Genomic DNA, 24,308 nt, shown 5'->3' on the forward strand with positions numbered 1-24,308 from the left:
GTGATGTGATTATATTTAGTATAGTTATCTAAAAAGGAATAAAAAAATAATAATAATGTTTTACTATTTTTATGAAATTCACTGAGGATGGTCCTCCTCTTAATCCTCTGAGGAGCCTCCACTGATCTACCAGAATGCGTCTTTTTACATTTTAGTCATTTAGCAGACACTCTTATCCAAAGCGACTTACAGTTAATGTATTCATCTTAAGATAGCTTGGTGAGACAACCACATATCACAGTCGTAGTGATAACTTACTTTTTTTATGTCTTATTTAATGTATTATTTAAGATACTTTTCGAAGAGGTAGAGTTTCAGACGTTTTCAGAAGATGGTTCCACCATTGGGGTGCCATGACAGGGAAGAGATTTGACTGGGCCAAGCGGGAGCTAACTCCTGTAGGGGTGGGACGGCCAAGAGACCAGAGGCGGCAGAACGGAGTGCTCGAGTTGGGATGTAGGGTTTGAGCATAGCCTGAAGGTAGGGAGGGGCAGTTCCCCTTGCTGCGCCGTAGGCAAGCACCATGGTCTTGTAGTGGATGCAAGCTTCGACTGGCATCACACTACCAAATGCTTTACACTACATCTACACTGTCCCAGTATGCCACCACACTACCAGTATTTTTTTAAAGGGAACCGAGTGTATTGAGTATTTTTTAGCAGGTATTTTGTAATTCATAGCATGTGTGTGTGTGCTGAACTGCTTCTTGGCCCCTTGTGAAAATATGTGTTCCCAATGTCCACTTTGGATGAGGAACAGGGGTCATGTTGGGTTTTGTAAAGCTCAAAGTAAAGGGGCTTTTCATGTTAAGCCAGTGTTATTTGCTTTAATGGATGCTTCCCAACCTTCCTACCTACTTCCTGTGCCAGGTATAGTGGGTGAGTCCGGGTTTATGTTCAAACCTGTGTTGAAAGTGTATAATCTCTCTTTCTCTCCGGCTTTATTTCTCCATATTTTATTTTGGTACTACTGTGGTGGCATGAATATGTGTGTGTGTGTGACTCAAAACTGTGTGTGTGAGGGCCTGTCCTTGAATACTCCTCTCTAAAGGGGGTCAGAATAACTCCAGTGGCACATGTGCAGTGTTCTGTTATAACCAATTTCATGAGACTGTTTGGGGAATGGCAAAATACAGGGGAAAGATTGTTTCCTTTCTTGTGTGGCTTGCAGCAGTTACATTTTCTCTGGAATTTTCCCTGGAGAGCAGAGGAGTTCTAGAATCTTGTCCTGCCGGGTGAGGTAGCATACAGTCACAGTGAGCACCAGACCTGGGTTCAAGTAGTGTTCTTTTTTTCAAATTCTTTGAGTGTTTGATTGAGCCTGCCTGGAGTGCCAGATGGGTGAGGTTTTACACTTTTAGGAATATTCCATTGGTTCAATTGTACCAGTCAAGTTCAATCAAGCACAGCTAAAGTATTTGAAATAAAATGAATACTATTTGAACCCCAGGTCTGGTGAGGTGAGCACAGTGGGACAGCACTGTGGGAATAGCTGTACTGTACACTCCTGAAATCCAGCCTTTCTGAGGGGGAAAGCTATGAAATAAGACACTTTTTAAAAGACTTGTATTGCCCCCAAAGTAGGGCATCTTCTTGAGGGTTTTTCTTACGAGTCTCTGAGGATGTGTTAAAAGGCACCTCTCAAGGTAAGAGTTAGAGACCCAAGGTAGTGTTACCCAGAGGGGTTGGATTACAAAGCAAAGACATTCCTTCTCCAGCTATTGGTGCTCAATGAAACCCAAGCTGCCACTAATCAGTTAACCTCAAAGAAATTCACTACCCTGAGTTACATTCTAACAGCGCTTAGTAATCTCTTGTGTGCACTGCACGCTCATGATGATATTGTGTTCCACCTCTTGGCTTGGGTTTTTCTGGTTTTTCCCTCATAGTCATATGGTTGTAAAACTTTTAAACATGACTTCTCACTCTTGATATTAGAAGAAATAAGCTAAAATAAATGGTACATTCAGCCTCATTAGTATAGATAAGTACATTTGCATCGTTCTGCAGGAATTTCCATTATGTTTGATCATGGCACCTAAATAAAAGCACCACATTGCTGATTAATTTGAATCACAATGAAGTAATTTGTGTCTGGGACATTCTATTGGACTTGATATGACATTTAGACATACTGTATGCCTGTCTCAGTAAGTACAAGATCTTGGAGAGTAAGATCGAGTCAACGCTGAAGAAGACTCTGGACATCCGTGAAGAGAAGATTAATGGTCTGGAGTCTCGACTAGAGGAGTCTAGTAGTCTCAACCAGCAGCTACGCACTGAACTCAGCACTGTACGTACCTATACACCTCTCTCATTCACACAAACACACACTCATACATATTTGGAGCACACACATTCTCTAATAATCATACTCTGGCACACAGACACACACACAAACAAACACTTTCACGCTTACTTCTACTCTCTTTTAGGTAATTTGTTCACTTACAATCTTTTTTCCCACACTGTTGTCCTCTGTGTTGTGATCAGATGAAGAAGACTGTGGAGGCTCTGAGACAGAGGCAGGAGGAGGAGGAGGAGGCCCACTCCCAGACCCAGAGCTCCACACAGCAGGCTGCAGGTCAGAGCCAGGGCAGGCCCAGCCAGGGTCAGGAGGAGGAGAAGTGGGAGACAGAGACGAGAGAGGCCACCGCGCAGCTCCTCAAACTCAAGGACCGCCTCATCGACATAGAGAAGAACGTGAGTGGTGTTCTTTCTATATGGATAGAATGGATGATAAAGGATAGGGTTGAATTAAAGGCAAGGGTTGAATGTTTGGTTGAGCTTCTGACAAGTAATGGCTGTGAATGCTTAGAACATGAGTCGCTAAACAGCTACTGCAGTATCTGTCAAAACATACTGGCATATGCAAGCATGTGGCAAACTGTTATCCAAATGGTATACACTGAGTGTACAAAACATTAAGAACCTCTGCCTTTTCCATGACATCGAGTGACCAGGTGAATCCAAATGAAAGCTCTGGTCCCTTATTGATGTCACCTGTTAAATCCACTTCAATCAGTAAAGATGAAGAGACAGGTTAAAGAAGGATTTTTAAGCCTTGTAACAATTGAGATATGGATTGTGTGTGTGCCATTCAGAGGGTGAACGGGCAAGACAAAATATTTTAAGTGCCTTTGAACGGGGTATGGTCGTATGTACCAGGTGCACCAGTTCAAGAACTGAATATTAGGAAGGTGTTCTTAATATTTTGTACACTCAGTGTATTGTCCATGTATAATCTTACCCACTTCCCTCTTTCCCTCCAGAATGCAACCTTGCAGACAGAGAAGAACCTACTGAAGGATCTGCTGAGACAGCTAGACAACCAGAACAGCCAGCTGAATGCCCAGACTGTGGCCCTACAGAGGCAGGCTGTAGCACTGCAGGAGCACAACACGGCCCTGCACAAACAGACAGCCAAACTACAGGTACTAAAATACATACTACAGGGGCTAGACTCCAACATGTTATCACAGCTACTCTGCTTCTTGCTCTGAGCTTGGCTGTGTGGTGGTCTGGCAGTTGTTTTTGTGTCTCGCCCCCTTGTTTGCATTCTTAGTTAGAGTATCTGTGTCAGTTATTGCCTATGTAGATGTTGTAGGATAACCAATTTGAGTTGAATGGAGATGTTGTGATAATCTGAGAAGGATTATACCTCTATAAATGTTGTGGTATGTTTGAATGCCAGCTGACACAGACAGCATCTTAATAGGTTTAATAAAGTGATCCTCCCACCTTTAGGTGGAGAACTCCACCCTCAACTCCCAGAGTGCATCTCTCATGGCCCAGAATGCCATGCTGCAGGGCCAGGTGGGGGCTCTGGAGAGTGAGTCGGAGGCGTGGCAGCGGCAGCGGGAGGAGGCGCGGGTGGGCAGGGAGGGCGTGCTGCAGGACCACGAGCGCCTGCTGAGCGTTCACGAAAGACAGGCGGCAGAGTACGAGCAGCTCATCGCCCAACACGCCGCCCTAAAGGGCAACCAGAGAACTCTGGAGCAGGAGCACCGTTCACTGGAGAACAAGTGGGTCACACACATACACACACATGGAACACACACACACAGGGGTTGCACAAACCACTGGGCACACGCATATTTATTTATATACTCACATATTTATTTACAGTATTTACTGGATTCTTGACATAGCTCACTCCAATATATCTACTGCTATACATATAATTCTTAGTTTATCTTGTGTAAATTCCCCCAGTGTACATGTGTATAGATTGAATTTTGATACTTCCACAGTGCTATTTGGGTTGTTAATTGGATTCGTCCCGCCGTTCTTGATTTATTGCCTTTTTTGTCCTTTTCTTTATATTTTAGCTGTTTGACATTTGACTGCATTGTTAGGAGCTAGTAACATAAGCATACAGGCGAATATATTGATAAGTTACCTTTTCCTAGAGAGATTTACGTGGTTATCAAAACGTCACGCCAGGGTAAGCTTACACGAAACACAGCCCTTATTTGAAGTGTTTCTAAAATCCCCTATGGTAAAACAAAAATGGATGGTGGAAAAACGATTGGAACCATTTCCCTGTTTGACCACTAGGTTTTATGGACATTATGACTCATACTGTGGAACTATATTGTGAACCATACCGTTAGGTCAGTTTAAATGGAGTGATGTGAGAGGCACTGTGACGTGCTGATCTGGCTGACTAATAATCTCTCCTCCTATCCTTCTCTCCTTTATGAATAATGGAGTAGGGGCATGGGGTTGAGGCCCAGGGATTAGAAGAGTCTGCCTGCTGTACCGTCAAGGGCCTAATCAGCTGGAATATCAGCTGGTCCATGTACGCCTCAAAGGCCTGGGTTGTGTTTTTGTTAGGGCACACCGTAGCAAAACCTTTAAAAAATGTTTTTCAACAGAACTAAAATTAGAGTTTGTTGTGGACAGATGAAGGTAGTCCCTCCCTGTTTCGGTCAGTGTTTTCCTTTTTCATTTGGTGAAAATGAATTAAACGACCCTGATGGGATAGCCAAGGTCTGTGGTCCTCTGTAGCTCAATTGGTAGAGCACGGCGCTTGTAATGACAGGGTAGTGGGTTCGATCCCCGGGACCACACATACGTAAAAATGTACAGTGGGGGAAAAAAGTATTTAGTCAGCCACCAATTGTGCATGTTCTCCCACTTAAAAAGATGAGAGAGGCCTGTAATTTTCATCATAGGTACACGTCAACTATGACAGACAAATTGAGGAAAAAAAATCCAGAAAATCACATTGTAGGATTTTTAATGAATTTATTTGCAAATTATGGTGGAAAATAAGTATTTGGTCACCTACAAACAAGCAAGATTTCTGGCTCTCACAGACCTGTAACTTCTTCTTTAAGAGGCTCCTCTGTCCTCCACTCGTTACCTGTATTAATGGCACCTGTTTGAACTTGTTATCAGTATAAAAGACACCTGTCCACAACCTCAAACAGTCACACTCCAAACTCCACTATGGCCAAGACCAACGAGCTGTCAAAGGACACCAGAAACAAAATTGTAGACCTGCACCAGGCTGGGAAGACTGAATCTGAAATAGGTAAGCAGCTTGGTTTGAAGAAATCAACTGTGGGAGCAATTATTAGGAAATGGAAGACATACAAGACCACTGATAATCTCCCTCGATCTGGGGCTCCACGCAAGATCTCACCCCGTGGGGTCAAAATGATCACAAGAACGGTGAGCAAAAATCCCAGAACCACACGGGGGGACCTAGTGAATGACCTGCAGAGAGCTGGGACCAAAGTAACAAAGCCTACCATCAGTAACACACTACGCCGCCAGGGACTCAAATCCTGCAGTGTCAGACGTGTCCCCCTGCTTAAGCCAGTACATGTCCAGGCCCGTCTGAAGTTTGCTAGAGTGCATTTGGATGATCCAGAAGAGGATTGGGAGAATGTCATATGGTCAGATGAAACCAAAATAGAACTTTTTGGGAAAAACTCAACTCGTCGTGTTTGGAGGACAAAGAATGCAGAGTTGCATCCAAAGAACACCATACCTACTGTGAAGCATGGGGGTGGAAACATCATGCTTTGGGGCTGTTTTTCTGCAAAGGGACCAGGACGACTGATCCGTGTAAAGGAAATAATGAATGGGGCCATGTATCGTGAGATTTTGAGTGAAAACCTCCTTCCATCAGCAAGGGCATTGAAGATGAAACGTGGCTGGGTCTTTCAGCATGACAATGATCCCAAACACACCGCCCGGGCAACGAAGGAGTGGCTTCGTAAGAAGCATTTCAAGGTCCCAGAGTGGCCTAGCCAGTCTCCAGATCTCAACCCCATAGAAAATCTTTGGAGGGAGTTGAAAGTCCGTGTTGCCCAGCGACAGCCCCAAAACATCACTGCTCTAGAGGAGATCTGCATGGAGGAATGGGCCAAAATACCAGCAACAGTGTGTGAAAACCTTGTGAAGACTTACAGAAAACGTTTGACCTGTGTCATTGCCAACAAAGGGTATATAACAAAGTATTGAGAAACTTTTGTTATTGACCAAATACTTATTTTCCACCATCATTTGCAAATAAATTAATTTAAAATCCTACAATGTGATTTTCTGGAAAAAATTTTCTCCTTTTGTCTGTCATAGTTGACATGTACCTATGATGAAAATTACAGGCCTCTCTCATCTTTTTAAGTGGGAGAACTTGCACAATTGGTGGCTGACTAAATACTTTTTTTCCCCACTGTATGCACACATGACTGTAAGTCGCTTTGGATAAAAGCGTCTGCTAAATGGCATATTATATTATATTATTATCATGTCAGCTCTTAGAACACACCACTACCACGTCTCAGGCGCTCAATATCTCATGACTTTTCCAACCAACTCTTGTCCAACCTAACATCGCTATTGTTGTTTCTTTCTTGAGTGTAAAGAGAGGTTAGGTGTTTTGGTGATCAATAGGATTCTATAAGGGATGGGATCGCCATGGCCTATTTTAGATGTAACACAACACAAAACCTGGGGACAGTTAACTAGGCGCCATATATCTGTTTATGTGACTTCTGAGGAGGATCTGTCTTTAACCCAGTCTCTGTGTCTTTGTCTCTGTCTGTGCAGGTACATAGTGCTGCTGAAGCAGAAAGATGCCATGGAGGCAGTGGAGTCCACCCTCCAGAAGGAACGGGAGAGTCTGGGAGAAGAGATTCACAAAAATGCCCTGATTCTGAGGGAGAAGCAGAGTCTGAGGGGGGAGGTGGACAGGTGAGCTCAGTCAGCACAGCAGCACCTCTATACAACCACACCTACTAACTCCAGCTTTACAAACGGCACCATATGGGAGAGAATGTAGGTAGCTTAGTGGTTAAGAGCGTTGGGCCAGTAACTGAAAGGTCACTGGTTTGAATCCCCGAGCCGGCTAGGTGAAAAGTCTGTCAATTTGCCCTTGAGCAAGGCACGTAACTCTAATTGCTCCTCTAAGTCGCCCTGAATAAGAGTGTGCTAAATGACTCAAATGTCAAAAATGTAGAGAACAGTGTTTCCTCTGGAAAAAATGAGTGCAGCGGTAACACTGGTAGAGAACAGCCTGACACTGGTACCCTCTGGTGGTTAAATACTGTAATGGCTGACTTTCTCCTTATCTTTTCCATTTACATACACTGCCATGTTTTTTTAACACTACAATCAGATAAAGCTGTTGTTGCCAAGTGGAAAACGTCAGTGAATGGGCAGAAAAATTCTATATGGCTGAACTCAATTCTCAGCAAAAATCGAACAAAATTAACTACAAAACTGATGAGCTGACCCTAAAATTAGGCTTTTGAAGAGTGATTTATTTTGCAAAGCACCAGGTCCTCATATGTCTCTTCATAATGTCTCTACACACCCCCTGTAGGTTGACCCAGACTCACTCCCAACTGCGTGCAGAGTATGACAGGCTGCAGGTGCAGACCAAGGAGCTGAAGACTAGTCTGAACAGAGCTCAGCTGGAGGTGAACTGCTGGCAGGCCAGATACGACTCAATGAAGGAGCAGCACCAGGGTCTGGACATCTCCATGACCAAGCTGGACAACCACTGTGAGGTACACAGACCACTGACACTCAAGGACTGCAATGAGCTACTGCACATTCACAGGACTTGAAAGTGCTTTTATGCTTTAGAGACTTGAAAGTGCTGTTTTGTCCAGGATTAGGTTTAATATGTGTCCTAATCTTTAATATACAACTTAATCTGGGTCAGTCTCACTAACTGCTAATTGACTTAAACCATATTAAATGTTTAGTGCATTTCTAAAGTTAGATATAATGCAATTGAATTGTAGTGACACGTAAATGCTGCAGTCTTAGCAACAGGGTGTCTCTATGTGTTCTGTCTCCAGCTGCTGACACGTCTGAAGGGGAACCTGGAGGAGGAGAACCACCACCTACTGAGTCAGATCCAGATGTTGAGCCAACAGAACCAGACCCTGCTGGAGAGAACCATGGAGAGCAAGGAGCTCTACCACGAAGAGCAGAAACAGTACATGTAAGTGCGTGTGTAGGTGTGTGCGCGGTCATGATCACATGCTTGTGTGTGCATGCACATGTGGGTATATAGAGGAAAGTAATTTTGATTAATTGAATGTCATAAATAAATCGAACTACTCCTGTGTTTCCAGTGACAAGTTGAACTCGCTCCGGAGGCAGAAGGAGAAACTGGAGGAGAAGATCATGGATCAGTACAAGTATTATGATCCAGCCCCTAAAAAGTTAGTACTGTTACATTTTGACTTTCTAATGTAGCTAAGTCAATGAACTATGGATAGGATGACAAATGGATGCATTAGCAAGCCCTAGCCCCACCCCACAACAGCATACTAATCAGTAAGTGATTTTTTAAAATATTTTTTATATACAATTGTCCTGTATGCCTATAGCCTACCTTAGCTGTCCTCGCACTCTCTCGCAGCTTGGATAGAAAGTTTGCGCTGCATAAAACCTGTCTATTAATGCCAAATAATACAATTAGTCCACCGTCAAAACAATAGCTTACTAGGGATTGTTTCATTATGCAGACAATGCAGTCTAGCCTCTATCAGTCTCATCACTCGTAGGCTTACCAGTATTCACAGAAGGGGGGGTTTTGAAACAAGCTTGATCAGATAAAGCTTTTTTGCTGCGGTTTTTGTGCACCACTTGGTCTGGCCTTTTTGTTTATCCATCTTGAACAACTCACTCACTCTCCATCCAAGTCCAACCTGATTCACCAAACTTTTTTGAACTTGAAAGCCAATTAGATGAGGAGGCTGAGAAATAGGCTAATTAGATGCATGACAACTATTGTCAGTCTGAGTCACCTACTACCATATAGATTGGACAACATAAACACTTCTCTTGCTACATGTGGAAATGAAAAAGCCTAACTGTCAAAATTATTTATTTAAAACAAGTATTACATTTAGACATAGGGGTGAAATTACTGGTGCTAGGGCCCCCAGAGTGTAACTGTGATTTCCTGTCTGTGTCTGTCTGTCAGGAGGAACAATTGGGCCAGGGCCAAGGCTCTGGCCAAACTCATCAAGCCAAAGAACAGACAGGACAGCTCCAGGGAGAGGGTGCGGAGCACCCCAGACATTCCCCTGCCCGAACTTCCCACCCTGGACTTCCCTGACATGCCTCCCCCTCCACTGCCCCCCCGCCAGTCCCACCTCAGCCTGGACTCTGTATGGAACCACTCTCTGGAGGAGAACCACCATGGACAGGGACACTTCCCTGCCCTCACCCCCACCCACTCCAGCAGAGGTAAGACAGACACAGGGGATGTCTACTCATCCAGGGTAATGGAAGTTGTCCTGGCCATACAGTTCTACAAGTCCTCTTTTTTCCACAAGAGGGAGCTGTAGGCTAGCTACACAAAATCTAAAATGTCTTCCCCCTAAAGCTCATCTTGCCTTTGTTTTTTACATCTGTTCTTCATTCTCTACTAGTTCAATGGGGATCTATTGCATGACTAAACATTTTAATACTTTATCTCGTCGTCTTTGTTGGGCTATTTCGGACCCTGTTGATTTATATAATGCATGCAGTTAACTACTCTTTCTTTCTTTCACTCAATCACTCACTCAATCTCTTTCTCCCTCTTCTCTTTGTCATTTATGTATAACATAACCCCCTCCCGTTCAGTACCCCCATTCCTAGCCTCAGCCCTGCCACCAGTACCAACAGTCCTGCCAGCAATACCCCCTGTCACAGCAGCCAAGCGGTTTGGCTATCTGAGGACTAGGAGCCAGGAGAAGGTTCCCAAGACGCCTCCCTCACAACGTTCTCTCTCTAGACGCCTTCGCTTCTGGTCCTCCTCTGACATCCCCACCTGCAGCACCGAGCCCCTCCAGCCCATCATTGGACAGTTCTAACACCACCATCTTCATCATCTTCACGCAGTCCTCTTTATTTACCCCCTTCTTTTATCTGTAACATCTTTACTTTTTGGCCCTCTGTCATTATTTCCTTACAGAAAACAGACGTCTTAATACACACACTTATCAAGCTTTCCTCCCATCACAACACACACACACACACACACACACACACACACACACAGGGACTGAACTCTGAACTGAACAGGCTAGTTTGAGGCCTACAGCCTCTCACCAGGTACTCCACTCTAGACTCTGGGTAGACCCTGCAGTAAGTAGCCTTGTTTTGGATTGGAGCCCTCCCTTACTGCAACCAGCCAGCCAGCAGCTTTGCCTCCTTCTGTGAGAATGCGATATATCTGTGTGTCACCTGATATGTTTAATAATGTAAAGTGGGCAACTGTGAAGAGCGATGCCTACCAGCCCAATAAAGGCAGTTACTCTGTCTGCTGTGTCTCTTAGTCTGGCAGACGGTATCAATCCCATGTTCCACATGGATGGAGGGATGTTGAGAGGAGAACTACTTGAAGAGGCAATCTGCAATATTTACTGCTGTTCAAAGGATTTGTGCTTTTTCCCCCCCCAGGGTGATAGAAATGCCACTTAGGGAGTGATTGAGTGTTTAGGATGCCTGTGTGCACCTGCTCTCTGTGCTGTGTTGTTCCATGTTAAGTGTTAGCCTGTGTTGCATTGCTGATAATGACTGCCTCCAGCTAGCACTATACTCTCCCTGACTCTCCTTGTCTCACACCCAAACACACACCACTATCTTCCTTTAGTCCATATCCTGTACTCTTGTGTGCTGTCTGTCACTCTCTGCCATGCTTTTTTACAATCACTATCCATCTCTTTTCCCTCCACACCATTCTTGTTATCCCCTCGCTCAGCCTACGTTAATGACAATGGCTGTGCTAAAATAGAGAATAACTGTTCTATTGGAGCTACTAACACGGTGCTGTTTGCATCAATGACCAATCCCATGCTTGACTGAGGGAGAGAGGGAGCAGGGAAGGGAATCAGCCTAGGGTACAGGACCAGACCCTCCCTAAAGGCTCACTTCCTGTAGAATGTTGAAGTAGAACATTCAGTGTTCTATTCTGTCTTAGCAGGCCAAGGTTTAGCCTGAATAACTAAAATTGATCGAAAGACTATAATCGGATAGCAACATTGGTAGGTCCAAAATGCATCTGGAAACCATTGGTGTACGTACCTTGCCATTTGGAAAGGTCTGACTGAAGAAGTGGTAATTATGAGACTACTGTATATTGGTGTACCGTAGCAAACATGCCAAAGGCCAGAAGTCAACTTGTTTCCTTAGAAAGCTTTTGCTGACGGTTACCCTTCTCTGCTCTAACAAAGTTGTTGTCTACCTGCCTAGCTGTGTCCACTGTCCAGCAGCCTCCAGCTCACCTGCCTCTGCTGTGTCCAGATTGGTGTTTGTTTGTTTGGACGGATGTGTTACCATTAGGTACTAACTTCTCTGTCATTGTTTCCCTAGCACTAAACGACAGTGGAGTGGCCAGAGGCAGGGAGCTGTTCCGTACTCCAGGGGGCAGAAGTGATAGTGTGAACGGCGCTGAGGAGCTGTATGCCAGACGGAGAGGTGTGGAGCTAGGGGGGGCTGCTGCTCACTCCACCCCCGCCAACCACACCTCCACCTCAGGCCTGATACCCAACTCCAGCTCCAGGCCTGGACGCAGGGCCAAAGGTACAGTAGGCCCAATGCCCATGCATTATCTGCCTGCCATCTTCAATGTGACCGCCATCTTCAATGTGACCATGACTTAGTATTGGCCTGCAGTATGTCCTTTCTATGTCATGAAACCAATTTGCTTCAGTCTCTACTTAAAGTCATTAACCAAGTTTCCAGCCACAGTTTTGTTGCAGATTGGGCAAGTTCGCAATTTTACCGCAACCAATTTTGTGACAAAACCATTGAGAGAGTGAAAATGCGATTGAAACACATTGAACTTCTGCTTTAATCCCCCCTCTTCCTTCCTGTAACTATTCCCCAGGTCGTTGCTGTGAATGAGAATGTGTTCTTAGTCAACTTACCTGGTAAAAATAAGGGTTAAATAAATGTTATTCGGTACATGGAAACTTCATCGCAAAAGTGATTGTTATGTGCACTACGTAATCACGCACAGCATTTTATCTGCAACAAGTCCGTTTGATGGAAATGCGCATCTTTTTTGAATATTCACATGACAATCTGTTGCCAATTGGATGGAAACCTAGCAAGTGTTCTAGAATAACACCAAACAGGTGACTTAAATCTCTAATCCCCCAGAATGCATTGTTTACGCAGTCCTGAAAAATCTGGCAGACCATCAGTGTTCAGTGCTTTCTTATGGAATAATTCTGCCGTCCTCAGTCAATAATCACAGTCACGGTCTAATGGAAAGTTTGTTTACTTTCCATGAAACCTTCTGGTCGAATCTCAGAACCTTGTTCCATCAACTGGGGAATAGATACACAAACACTTACAGGAAGGAGCCTTGTGGCTCTAGGCTACATCATCTTGCAGAGCCAGTTTCTACATTATATTATACAGGAGCAACATTTGGATTCAGTATGTAGACACTAAGTGGATTACAGTGCCTTGCAAAAGTATTCATCCCCCTTGATGTTTTTCCTATTTTGTTGCATTACAACCTGTAATTTCAATAGATTTTTATTTGGATTTCATGTAATGGACATACACAAAATAGCCCAAATTGGTGAAGTGAAATGAAAAAATAACTTGTTTCAAAAAATTATAAAAAATAAATAACAGAAAACTGGTGCGTGCATACACAGTTGAAGTCGGAAGTTTACATACACCTTAGCCAAATACATTTAAACTCAGTTTTTCACAATTTCTGACATTTAATCCTAGTAAAAAGCAGTTTAAAAGTCCTTTGAATGCTGAAGGTGATGCCAGATCAGAAACAGGCCTACCGCTCGTTGGGCAGTGCGCTAGCCTACGCACAGTGCGCTAGCCTACGCACTAGGCTACTGATATTGCCTGGGGTTGTTCAGCATGCAAAATTACTAGTAAATCAAAAGCTGGCAACATAATTTCAGGGTTACCATGGTGGCAGGATTGCCTCTTTCAGCCTGCTGTTCCATTCACACTGAATGGGGAGTTGGTAGGCCTAGTGGTTGGTGTATCTCTCTGAGGGATCACACACACACACACACACACACACACACACACACACACACACGCACACACACACAGTGTGGTATTTATCAAGTAGGGGGGTCTCAGACATTGCTTCAGTCCTATTCTTCAGTTTTTCACAATTCCTGACATTTAATCCTAGTAAAAATTCCCCGTCTTAGGTCAGTTAGGATCACCACTTTATTTTAAGAATGTGAAATGTCAGAATAATAGTAGAGAATGATTTATTTCAGCTTTTATTTCTTTCATCACATTCCCAGTGGGTCAGAAGTTTACATACTCAATTAGTATTTGGTAGCATTGCCTTTAAATTGTTTAACTTGGGTCAAACGTTTCGGGTAGCCTTCCACATGCTTCCCACAATAAGTTGGGTGAATTTTGGCCCATTCCTCCTGACAGAGCTGGTGTAACTGAGTCAGGTTTGTAGGCCTCCTTGCTCGCACACGCTTTTTCAGTTCTGCCCTCAAATGTTCTATAGGATTGAGGTCAAGGCTTTGTGATGGCCACTCCAATACCTTGACTTTGTGGTCCTTAAGCCATTTTGGCACAACTTTGGAAGTATGCTTGGGGTTATTGTCCATTTGGAAGACCCATTTGCGACCAAGCCTTAACGTCCTGACTGATGTCTTGAGATGTTGCTTCAATATCCACATAATGTTCCTAGCTCATGATGCCATCTATTTTGTGAAGTGCACCAGTCCCTCCTGTAGCAAAGCATCCCCACAGCATGATGCTGCCACCCCCGTGTTTCACGGTTGGGATGGTGTTCTTCGGCTTGCAAGCATCCCCCTTTTTCCTCCAAACATAACGATGGTCATTATGGCCAAACAGTTCTATTTTTGTTTCATCAGACCAGAGGACATTTCTCCAAAAAGTACGATCTTTGTCCCCATGTGCAGATGCAAACTGTAGTCTGGCTTTTTTATGGCAGTTTTGGAGCAGTGGCTTCTTCCTTGCTGAGCAGCCTTTCAGGTTATGTCGATATAGGACTCGTTTCACTGTGGATATAGATACTTTTGTACCTGTTCCTTCACCATCTTCACAAGGTCCTTTGCTGTTGTTCTGGGATTGATTTGCACCTTTTGCACCAAAGTACGTTCATCTCTAGGAGACAGAACGTGTATCCTTCCTGAGCGGTATGACGGCTGCGTGGTCCCATGGTGTTTATACTTGCATACTATTGTTTGTACAGATGAACGTGGTACCTTCAGGTGTTTGGAAATTGCTCCCAAGGATGAACCAGACTTGTGGAAGTCTACCATTTATTTTCTGAGGTCTTGGCTGATTTCTTTAGATTTTCCCATGATGTCAAGCAAAGAGGCACTGAGTTAGGTAGGCCTTGAAATACATCCACAGGTACACCTCCAATTGACTCAAATTATGTCAATTAGCCTATCAGAAGCTTCTAAAGCCGTGACATAATTTCCTGGAATTTTCCAAGCTGTTTAAAGGCACAGTCAACTTAGTGTATGTAAACTTCTGACCCACTGGAATTGTGATACAGTGAATTATAAGTGAAATAATCTGTCTGTAAACAATTGTTGGAAAAATTACTTGTGTCATGCACAAAGTAGATGTCCTAACCGACTTGCCAAAACTATAGTTTGTTAACAAGAAATGTGTGTAGTGGCTGAAAAACAAGTTTTATTGACTCCAACCTAAGTGTATGTAAACTTCCCACTTCAACTGTATGTATTCACCCCCTTTGCTATGAAGCCCCTAAATAAAATCTGGTGCTACCAATTACCTTCAGAAGTCACATAATTAGTTAGATTAAACACAGGTGGACTTTATTTAAGTGTCACATGATCTCAGTATATTTACACCTGTTCTGAAAGGCCCCAGAGTCTGCCACACCACTAAGCAAGGGGCACCACCAAGCAAGCAGCACCATGAAGACCAAGGAGCTCTCCAAACAGGTCAGGGACAAAGTTGTGGAGAAGTACAGATCAGGGTTGGGTTATAAAAAAATATCTGAAACTCCCACGGAGCACCATTTAAATCCATTATTAAAAAATGGGAAGAATTTGGCACCACAACAAACCTGCCAAGAGAGGGCCGCCCACCAAAACTCACAGACCAGGCATGGAGGGCATTAAACAGAGAGGCAACAAAGAGACCAAAGATAACCCTGAAGGAGCTGCAAAGCTCCACAGCGGAGATTGGAGTATCTGTCCATAGGACCACTTTAAGCCATACACTCCACAGAGCTGGGCTTTACGGAAGAGTAGCAAGAAAAAAGCCATTGCTTAAAGAAAAAAATAAGCAAAGAGTTTTGGTGTTTGCCAAAAGGCATGTGGGAGACTCCCCAAACATATGGAAGAAGGTACTCTGGTCAGATGAGACTAAAATTGAGCTTTTTGGCCATCAAGGAAAACAGTATTTCTGGCGCTATCCCAACATCTCTCATCACCCCGAGGACACCCCACAGTGAAGCATGGTGGTGGCAGCATCATGCTGTGGGGATGCTTTTCATCGGCAGGGACTGGGGAAACTGGTCAGAATTGAAGGAATGATGAATGGCGCTAAATACAGGGAAATTCTTTTGGGAAACCTGTTTCAGTCTTCCAGAGATTTGAGACTGGGGCAGAGGTTCACCTTCCAGCAGGACAATGACCCTAAGCATACTGCTAAAGCAACACTCGAGTGGTTTAAGGGGCAATGCTATCGACCCAGCGTGCTATCGACCCAGAGCTTATTGGACTTTCTGCCGGAATCACTGGACCCTAGCGCCGGATCATCACAACCAGCTAGCTAGCTGCAACCTGTTGTTGGCTGATTACCATTACCATTGCCCTATAGCAAGCACCAGTTAGCCTTGAGCTAGCCTCAGGCCCATCTCCCGGCTATCTACCTCTCTGTCAACCGGACGGGACCTCCTAGTGTTGACACTGAGCCCCGCCGATCCAACACGACTGGTTTGCCGACGAAATAGTCTGATGTGGTTTCAACAGGCTTCCCGTTGCGACGACCACGAAGATCCATCTGCCAGCCCCGGCCCGCTAGCACACGCAAACCACAACTGTGCTCCCTGCTAGCTGTGCTGAAGCACCAATTTGAACTGCTCTCGGACTCACATATTGCTGTTCACTGGACCTTATGATCACTCAGCTGCACAGCTGATGCCTGCTGGACTGTTCCTTTACACCACATGTGTCAAACTCATTCCACGGAGGGCCTAGTGGCTGCGGGTTTTCACTCCTCCCTTGTCCTTGATTGATGAATTAAGGTCACTAATTAGTAAGGAACTCCCCACACCTGGTTGTCTAGGGCTTAATTGAAAGGAAAAACCAAAAACCTGCAGACACTAGGCCCTCCATGGAATGAGTTTGACACCCCTGCTTTACACGGTACTCTGTCCTGTTTATTCTGTTTAGTCTTAGCCCAAACGTTATCGCTATTTCCAGTTGTGTCTTAGCTCTCTCTAATAACACATGTGACCGCTTTATGCCTCTCTCCCATGTCAATTATGCCTTGCCTATTGCTGTTTGGGTTAGTTCTTATTATACAATTTCAATGTAGAACCCCTAGTCCCTCTCAAACTGCCTCATATAGTTCCTTTGTTCCTCCCCCCATACACGCCGAGACCGGCTCAATCGATGCCTCCAATGACGCTATCTCTTTCATTGTTACCCAACGCTTAGGGTTACCTGAACTGTACTCATATCCTTCCATATCCTTTTCTGTACATAATGCCCTGAATCTTTTCTACAACGCCCGGAGAACTGCCCCCTTTATTCTATGTACCCAACGCACTAGAAGACCAGTTCTTAAAGCCTTTAGTCGTATCCTTATTCTAGTCCTCCTCTGTTCCTCTGGTGATGTAGAGGCTAACCCAGGCCCTGCAGCCCCCAGTATCACTCCTACTCCCCAGGAGCTATCATTTGTTGACTTCTGTAACCGTAAAAGTCTTGGTTTTCTGCACATAAATATCAGAAGCCTCCTTCCTAAGTTTGAGTTATTCACTGCGTTAGCACACTCCGCCAACCCTGATGTTCTAGCAGTGTCTGAATCCTGGCTTAGGAAGGCCACCAAAAATTCTGAAATTTCCATCCCCAACTATAACATTTTCCGTCTAGATAGAACTGCCAAAGGGGGTGGAGTTGCAATCTACTGTAGAGATAGCCTGCAGAGCTCCATCATACTATCCAGGTCTGTGCCCAAACAGTTTGAGCTTCTACTTCTAAAAATCCACCTTTCCAGAAATAAATCTCTCACTGTTGCCGCTTGCTACAGACCCCCCTCAGCCCCCAGCTGTGCCCTGGACACCATATGTGAATTGATTGCCCCCCATCTATCCTCAGAGTTCGTACTGCTTGGTGACCTAAATTGGGATATGCTTAACACCCCGGCCATCCTACAATCTAAACTAGATGCCCTCAATCTCACACAAATTATCAACGAACCTACCAGGTACAACCCTAAATCCGTAAACATGGGTACCCTCATAGATATCATCCTGACTAACTTACCCTCTAAATACACCTCCGCTGTCTTCAACCAGGATCTCAGCGATCACTGCCTTATTGCCTGCGTCCGTAACGGGTCCGCGGTCAAACGACCACCCCTCATCACTGTCAAACGCTCCCAAAAACACTTCAGCGAGCAGGCCTTCCTAATTGACCTGGCCCAGGTATCCTGGATGGATATAGATCTCATTCCGTCAGTAGAGGATGCCTGGTTGTTCTTTAAAAGTAATTTCCTCTCAATCTTAAATAGACATGCCCCATTCAAAAAATACAGAACTAAAAACAGATATAGCCCCTGGTTCTCCTCAGACTTGACTGCCCTTGACCAGCACAAAAACATCCTGTGGCGTACTGCATTAGCATCAAATAGCCCCCGCGATATGCAACTTTAAAGGGAAGTTAGGAACCAATATACACAAGCAGTTAGGAAAGCAAAGGCTAACTTTTTCAAACAGAAATTTGCATCCTGTAGCACTAACTCCAAAAAGTTGTGGGACACTGTAAAGTCCATGGAAAATAAGAGCACTTCCTCCCAGCTGCCCACTGCACTGAGGCTAGGAAACACTATCACCACCGATAAATCTACAATAATCGAGAATTTCAACAAGCATTTTGCTACGGCTGGCCATGCTTTCCACCTGGCTACCACTACCCCAGCCACCAGCTCTGCACCCTCCGCTGCAACTTGCCCATGCCCCCCCCCGCTTCTCCTTCACACAAATCCAGACAGCTGATGTTCTAAAAGAGCTGCAAAATCTGGACCCCTACAAATCATCTGGGCTAGACAATCTGGACCCTTTCTTTCTAAAACTAGCCGCCGAAATTGTCGCAACCCCTATTACTAGCCTGTTCAACCTCTCTTTCGTAACGTCTGAGAACCCCAGAGATTGGAAAGCTGCCGCGGTCATCCCCCTCTTCAAAGGGGGTGACACTCTAGATCCAAACTGTTACAGACCCATATCCATCCTGCCCTGCCTTTCAAAAGTTTTTGAAAGCCAAGTCAACAAACAGATCACCGACCATTTCGAATCCCACCGTACCTTCTCCGCTATGCAATCCGGTTTCCGAGCTGGTCATGGGTGCACTTCAGCCACGCTCAAGGTCCTAAATGATATTATAACCGCGATCGATAATAGACAGTACTGTGCAGCCGTTTTCATTGACCTGGCCAAGGCTTTCGACTCTGTCAACCACCGCATTCTTATTGGCAGACTAAATAGCCTTGGTTTCTCAAATGACTGCCTCGCCTGGTTCACCAACTACTTCTCAGATAGAGTTCAATGTGTCAAATCGGAGGGCCTGTTGTCTGGACCTATGGCAGTCTCTATGGGGGTGCCACAGGGTTCAATTCTTGGGCCAACTCTTTTCTCTGTGTATATCAATGACGTCGCTCTTGCTGCTGGTGACTCTCAGATCCACCTCTACGCAGACGACACCATTTTGTATACATCTGGCCCTTCATTGGACACTGTGTTAACAAACCTCCAAACGAGCTTCAATTCCATACAACACTCCTTCAGTAGCCTCCAACTGCTCTTAAACACTAGTAAAACTAAATGCATGCTCTTCAACCGAACGCTGCTTGCACCCGCCCACCCGACTAGAATCACTACTCTAGACGGGTCTGACCTAGAGTATGTGGACAACTACAAATATCTAGGTGTCTGGTTAGACTGTAAACTCTCCTTCCAGACTCACATTAAGAATCTCCAATCCAAAGTTAAATCTAGAATCGGTTTCCTATTTCGCAACAAAGCCTCCTTCACTCATGCTGCCAAACATGCCCTCGTAAAACTGACTATCCTACCGATCCTTGACTTCGGCGATGTCATTTACAAAATAGCCTCCAACACTCTACTCAGCAAATTGGATGTTGTCTATCACAGTGCCATCCGTTTTGTCTCCAAAGCCCCATATAATACCCACCACTGTGACCTTTACGCTCTTGTTGGCTGGTCCTCACTACATATTCGTCGCCAAACCCACTGGCTCCAGGCCATCTATAAATCACTGCTAGGCAAATCCCCGCCTTATCTTAGCTCATTGGTCACCGTAGCAACACCCACCCGTAGTCTGCGCTCCAGCGGGTATATCTCACTGGTCATCCCCAAAGCCAACACCTCCTTTGGCTGCAATTCCTTCCAGTTCTCTGCTGCCAATGACTGGAACAAATTGCAAAAATCTCTGAAGCTGGAGACACTTATCTCCCTCACTAACTTTAAGCATCAGTTGTCAGAGCACCTTACCGATCACTGCACCTGTACACAGCCCATCTGAAATTAGCCCACCCAACTACCTCATCCCTATATTGTTATTTATTTTGCTCATTTGTACCCCAGTATCTCTATTTGCACATCATCTCTTGCACATCATTCCAGTGTTAATACTAAATTGTAATTATTTTGCACTATAGCCTATTTTATTGCCTTACCTCCATAACTTGCTAAATTTGCACACTGTATATTAATTGTATTTCTGTTGTATTTTTGACTTTGTTTTGTTTTACCCCATATGTAACTCTGTGTTGTTGTTTTTATCGCACTGCTTTGCTTTATCTTGGCCAGGTCGCAGTTGTAAATGAGAACTTGTTCTCAACTGGTTTACCTGGTTAAATAAAGGTGAAATAAAAAAATAAAAAAAATAAAAAAAAGGGGAAACATTTAAATGTCTTGGAATGGCCTAGTCAAAGCCCCGACCTCAATCCAATTGAGAATCTGTGGTATGACTTAAATATTGCTGTACACCAGTGGAACCCATCCAACTTGAAGAAGCTGGAGCAGTTTTGCCTTGAAGAATGGGCAAAAATCCAAGTGGCTAGATGTGGGGATGTGGGGGGTGGGGGGTGAATAGTTATGCACGCTCAAGTTTTCAGTTTTTGTCTTATTTCTTGTTTGTTTCACAAAATAAATGTATTTTGCATCTTCAAAGTGGTAGGCATGTTGTGCAAATCAAATGATACAAACCCCCCCAAAAATCTATTTTAATTCCAGGTTGTAAGGCAACAAAATAGGAAAAATGCAAAGGGGTTGAATACTTTGGCAAGCCACTGTATTCATAGTTTATCTACAGGCTGTCATATAAGGTTGAAGCGTGTGGAGAGACATAAGCTTATGGTTATGCTTATGTCAAATGAACATCTTTTAATTTATGAACTATACTTGAAAAACAGGCGTCTCACTTCCTACTTTGTGTAAACATGTTTTAGTTTTTTTCCTACAGCTTAGAAATGTCCCCTTAATCGCCCTTTACACTCCTGACCTTTTAGTGTGCACAGTTTCAGTTGTAATTTGGGACAGGAACAGTTAATAAGAGACGTTGGTGCAATGATGTGGGGACACGTCTGTTAAGACCAATGACTCATAACACGTACGTTTAACGCTCTATAAATGTGTGATGACGTGAATGAGTAACTCTCACTTCCCCCTTTCCTCTCTGTGTCCTCTGCAGGTTTCATCTATGAGGACGACTCTCGGGTTCACTCCCCTGACGCCCTGTTTGTCCATGGAAACGCAGGTAAAGCACCTGGATGATCAATAAATGTTCAGACTGCTCTGTATCCCTATCACATTCTTTCTTGCTCACTCTCTTTATTCTTATTCGTTCTTTCCATCCCTGAGCCATAGTGAAAATGAAGTCCCCTCCATCTCTTTCTCTGCAGGTTATCGACCAGGCTCTGCTGAGCTCAGTCGCAACACCTCCAGCAGCAACTCCCCTGTCAACTGCAAAGGTACAACCAACATCTATTCCTATCTGCAAACCCTGCAAACCACATATTCAATAGATGTTCTTTTATTTTTAACAATCTTTGCTTTCTATACCAGACTGTATGTTACCCTAAGCATATCTCCAACCACTATTTTACCCTGCTTTCTGGTACTATCCCCAAATACGGACTTAATTAAGTCATTTTCAGCAGTTGTCTATCTCTACCTCTGTCCATCCAGATTCCCTGGAGCGCCTGCAGGACCGTTCTGCTAGTCTGTCCAGTGATGACGTAGTGGGCCTTAGTCACGACGTGTCCCACTCCCTGTCCCTCCCCCGGAGCTCCACGGTCCCTTACGACACCCACACACACACCCACACCCCGGTCCAGAGGAGTGCACCCCGGCCTGCCCACCACCGGACCTCCTCCCCTGGCAGCGAGATGGTCACCTTGGAAGAGTTCCTGGAGGAGAGCAACACCCTCTCACCACCCACTGTAAGCATTGACACACGCGCCACCCACTGTAAGCATAGAGAGATGACGTGGCATGGGGAGATGGATGAAGGGTTTGGAATGTGGGGGTACTAGCTTAGTATGGCTAAACATATTCATCAACCACTGTAAGAACTGGCACATACTATGCCATGAAGTGATGTATGGAGGGTTTGGTATGAATGGCGTTGTGGATATAGCCAGTAGTTTTATATGACACATATATTCTGGGTGGTTACATTTCACCAGCCACTATAAGCATACAGTGTCATACGGAAATGGATGAAGGCGTTGTGGCTTCTTATGGCCAATTCTCATGTTTATATTATGTGTGATCATTTAGTTAAATAATTCAGCCAACCTAGACTATCTCCCAAAAAGAGCCTCTAAAATATGAATGGTCTGAACTAAGTTTGTTTTACGTCTGCAAATACACAAGAAACATGGTATAGAGGAGATGGACCCACTGGTTGGCCTCTAGTTTACAGAGAGCAGGTGTGAAACAGGGAAGGGACTCAGGGGGTATGCTAATTTGGTATAGAGCAGACCGAACTCACTCTACTAAATTAATCAAAATCCCTTTTAGACAACTTTCTGGACAAAATGTTTTACTGTAATAGTGAAGGTGTAAACTTGGCAGTAGAAAACCTAAACGGTATATTTGACCGCTCAGCTTCCCTATCAAATCAAACAATTTCAAGCAGACAACCTAAGAAAATTAACAACAATGACAAATGGTTTGTGAAGAATGCAAAAACCTAAGAAAGAAATTGCGAAACCTATCCAACCAAAAACATAGACTCAGAAAACCTGAGCCTACGCTTTCACTATGGTGAATCACTAAAACAATACTTCTATGCCATCAAAAGGAATATAAAATTTGACATACCAATTAGGATCTGGCTAGAAATCAGTTATAGAACCCATTGCCCTTTATGGTTGTGAGGTCTGGGGTCCGCTCACCAACCAAGAATTCACAAAATGGGACAAACACCAAATTGAGACTGCATGCAGAATTCTGCAAAAATATCCTCTGTGTACAATGTAAAACACCAAATAATGCATGCAGAGCAGAGTTAGGCCAATAACTGGTAATTATCAAAATCCAGAAAAGAGCCATTAAATTCTAAAAGGAAGCGATTCCCAAACCTTCCATAACAAAGCCATCACCTACAGAAAGATGAAACAAATCATGAGAAAACAAAAAGATAATTACTTGACACATTGGAAAGAATTAACAAAATTACAGAGCAAACTAGAATGCTATTTTGCCCTCAACAGAGAGTACACAGTGGCAGAATACCTGACCACTGTGACTGACCCAAGATGTAAGGAAAGCTTTGACTATGTACAGACTGTGAGCATAGCCTTGCTATTGAGAAAGGCCGCCGTAGGCAGACCTGGCTCTCAAGAGAAGACCGGCTACAGTGCCTTCGGAAAGTATTCAGACCCCTTGACTTTTTCCTCATTTTGTTACGTTACAGCCTTATTCTAGAATGGATTAAAATGTTTTTTTTCCCTCATCAATCTACACACAATACCCCATAACAACAAAGCAAAAACAGGTTTAGACATAAAAAACTGAAGTATCACATTTACATAAGTACTCAGACCCTTTACTCAGTACTTTGTTAAAGCACCTTTGGCAGTGATTACAGCCTTGATTCTTCTTGGGTATGATGCTACAAGCTTGGCACACCTGTATTTGGGGAGTTTCTCCCATTCTTCTCTGCAGATCTTCTCAAGCTCCGTCAGGTTGGATGGGGAGCGTCTCTGCACAGCTATTTTCATGTCTCTCCAGAGATGTTAGATTGGGTTTAAGTCCGGGCTCTGGCTGGGCCACTCAAGGACATTCAGAGACTTGTCCCGAAGCCACTCCTGTGTTGTCTTGGCTGCGTGCTTAGGGTCGTTGTCCTGTTGAAGGTGAATCTTTGCCCCAGTCTGAGGTCCTGGAGCAGGTTTTCATCAAGGATCTCTGTACTTTGTTCCGTTCATCTTTCCCTCGATCCTGACTAGTCTCCCAGTCCCCGCTGCTGAAAAACATCCCAACAGTATGACGCTGCCACCACAATGCCTCACCGTAGGGATGTGCCAGATTTGCTCCAGACGTGACGCTTGGCATTCAGGCCAAAGAGT

The 24,308-nt window shown here is 44.3% G+C and overlaps 1 protein-coding gene across 1 annotated transcript in view; it reads left to right on the forward strand.

Moving 5' to 3' along the window:
- LOC311102682 (protein Daple-like) overlaps nucleotides 1–24,308 on the forward strand; it is a 103,401-nt gene that overhangs the window by 73,932 nt on the left and 5,161 nt on the right. Inside the window, exons 19-31 of the mRNA XM_084144053.1 lie at nucleotides 2,151–2,292; nucleotides 2,493–2,702; nucleotides 3,272–3,433; nucleotides 3,747–4,024; nucleotides 7,068–7,211; nucleotides 7,843–8,029; nucleotides 8,327–8,472; nucleotides 8,606–8,695; nucleotides 9,463–9,728; nucleotides 11,841–12,050; nucleotides 21,425–21,490; nucleotides 21,636–21,704; nucleotides 21,922–22,175. Coding sequence (XP_084000179.1) covers nucleotides 2,151–2,292; nucleotides 2,493–2,702; nucleotides 3,272–3,433; nucleotides 3,747–4,024; nucleotides 7,068–7,211; nucleotides 7,843–8,029; nucleotides 8,327–8,472; nucleotides 8,606–8,695; nucleotides 9,463–9,728; nucleotides 11,841–12,050; nucleotides 21,425–21,490; nucleotides 21,636–21,704; nucleotides 21,922–22,175 — 2,224 coding nt within the window. The remainder of the gene's footprint in view (nucleotides 1–2,150; nucleotides 2,293–2,492; nucleotides 2,703–3,271; nucleotides 3,434–3,746; nucleotides 4,025–7,067; nucleotides 7,212–7,842; nucleotides 8,030–8,326; nucleotides 8,473–8,605; nucleotides 8,696–9,462; nucleotides 9,729–11,840; nucleotides 12,051–21,424; nucleotides 21,491–21,635; nucleotides 21,705–21,921; nucleotides 22,176–24,308) is intronic.

This window comes from Coregonus lavaretus, assembly GCF_964263955.1.
Source record: "Coregonus lavaretus genome assembly, chromosome: 27".
In the NCBI taxonomy this organism is placed as follows: Eukaryota; Metazoa; Chordata; class Actinopteri; order Salmoniformes; family Salmonidae; genus Coregonus; species Coregonus lavaretus.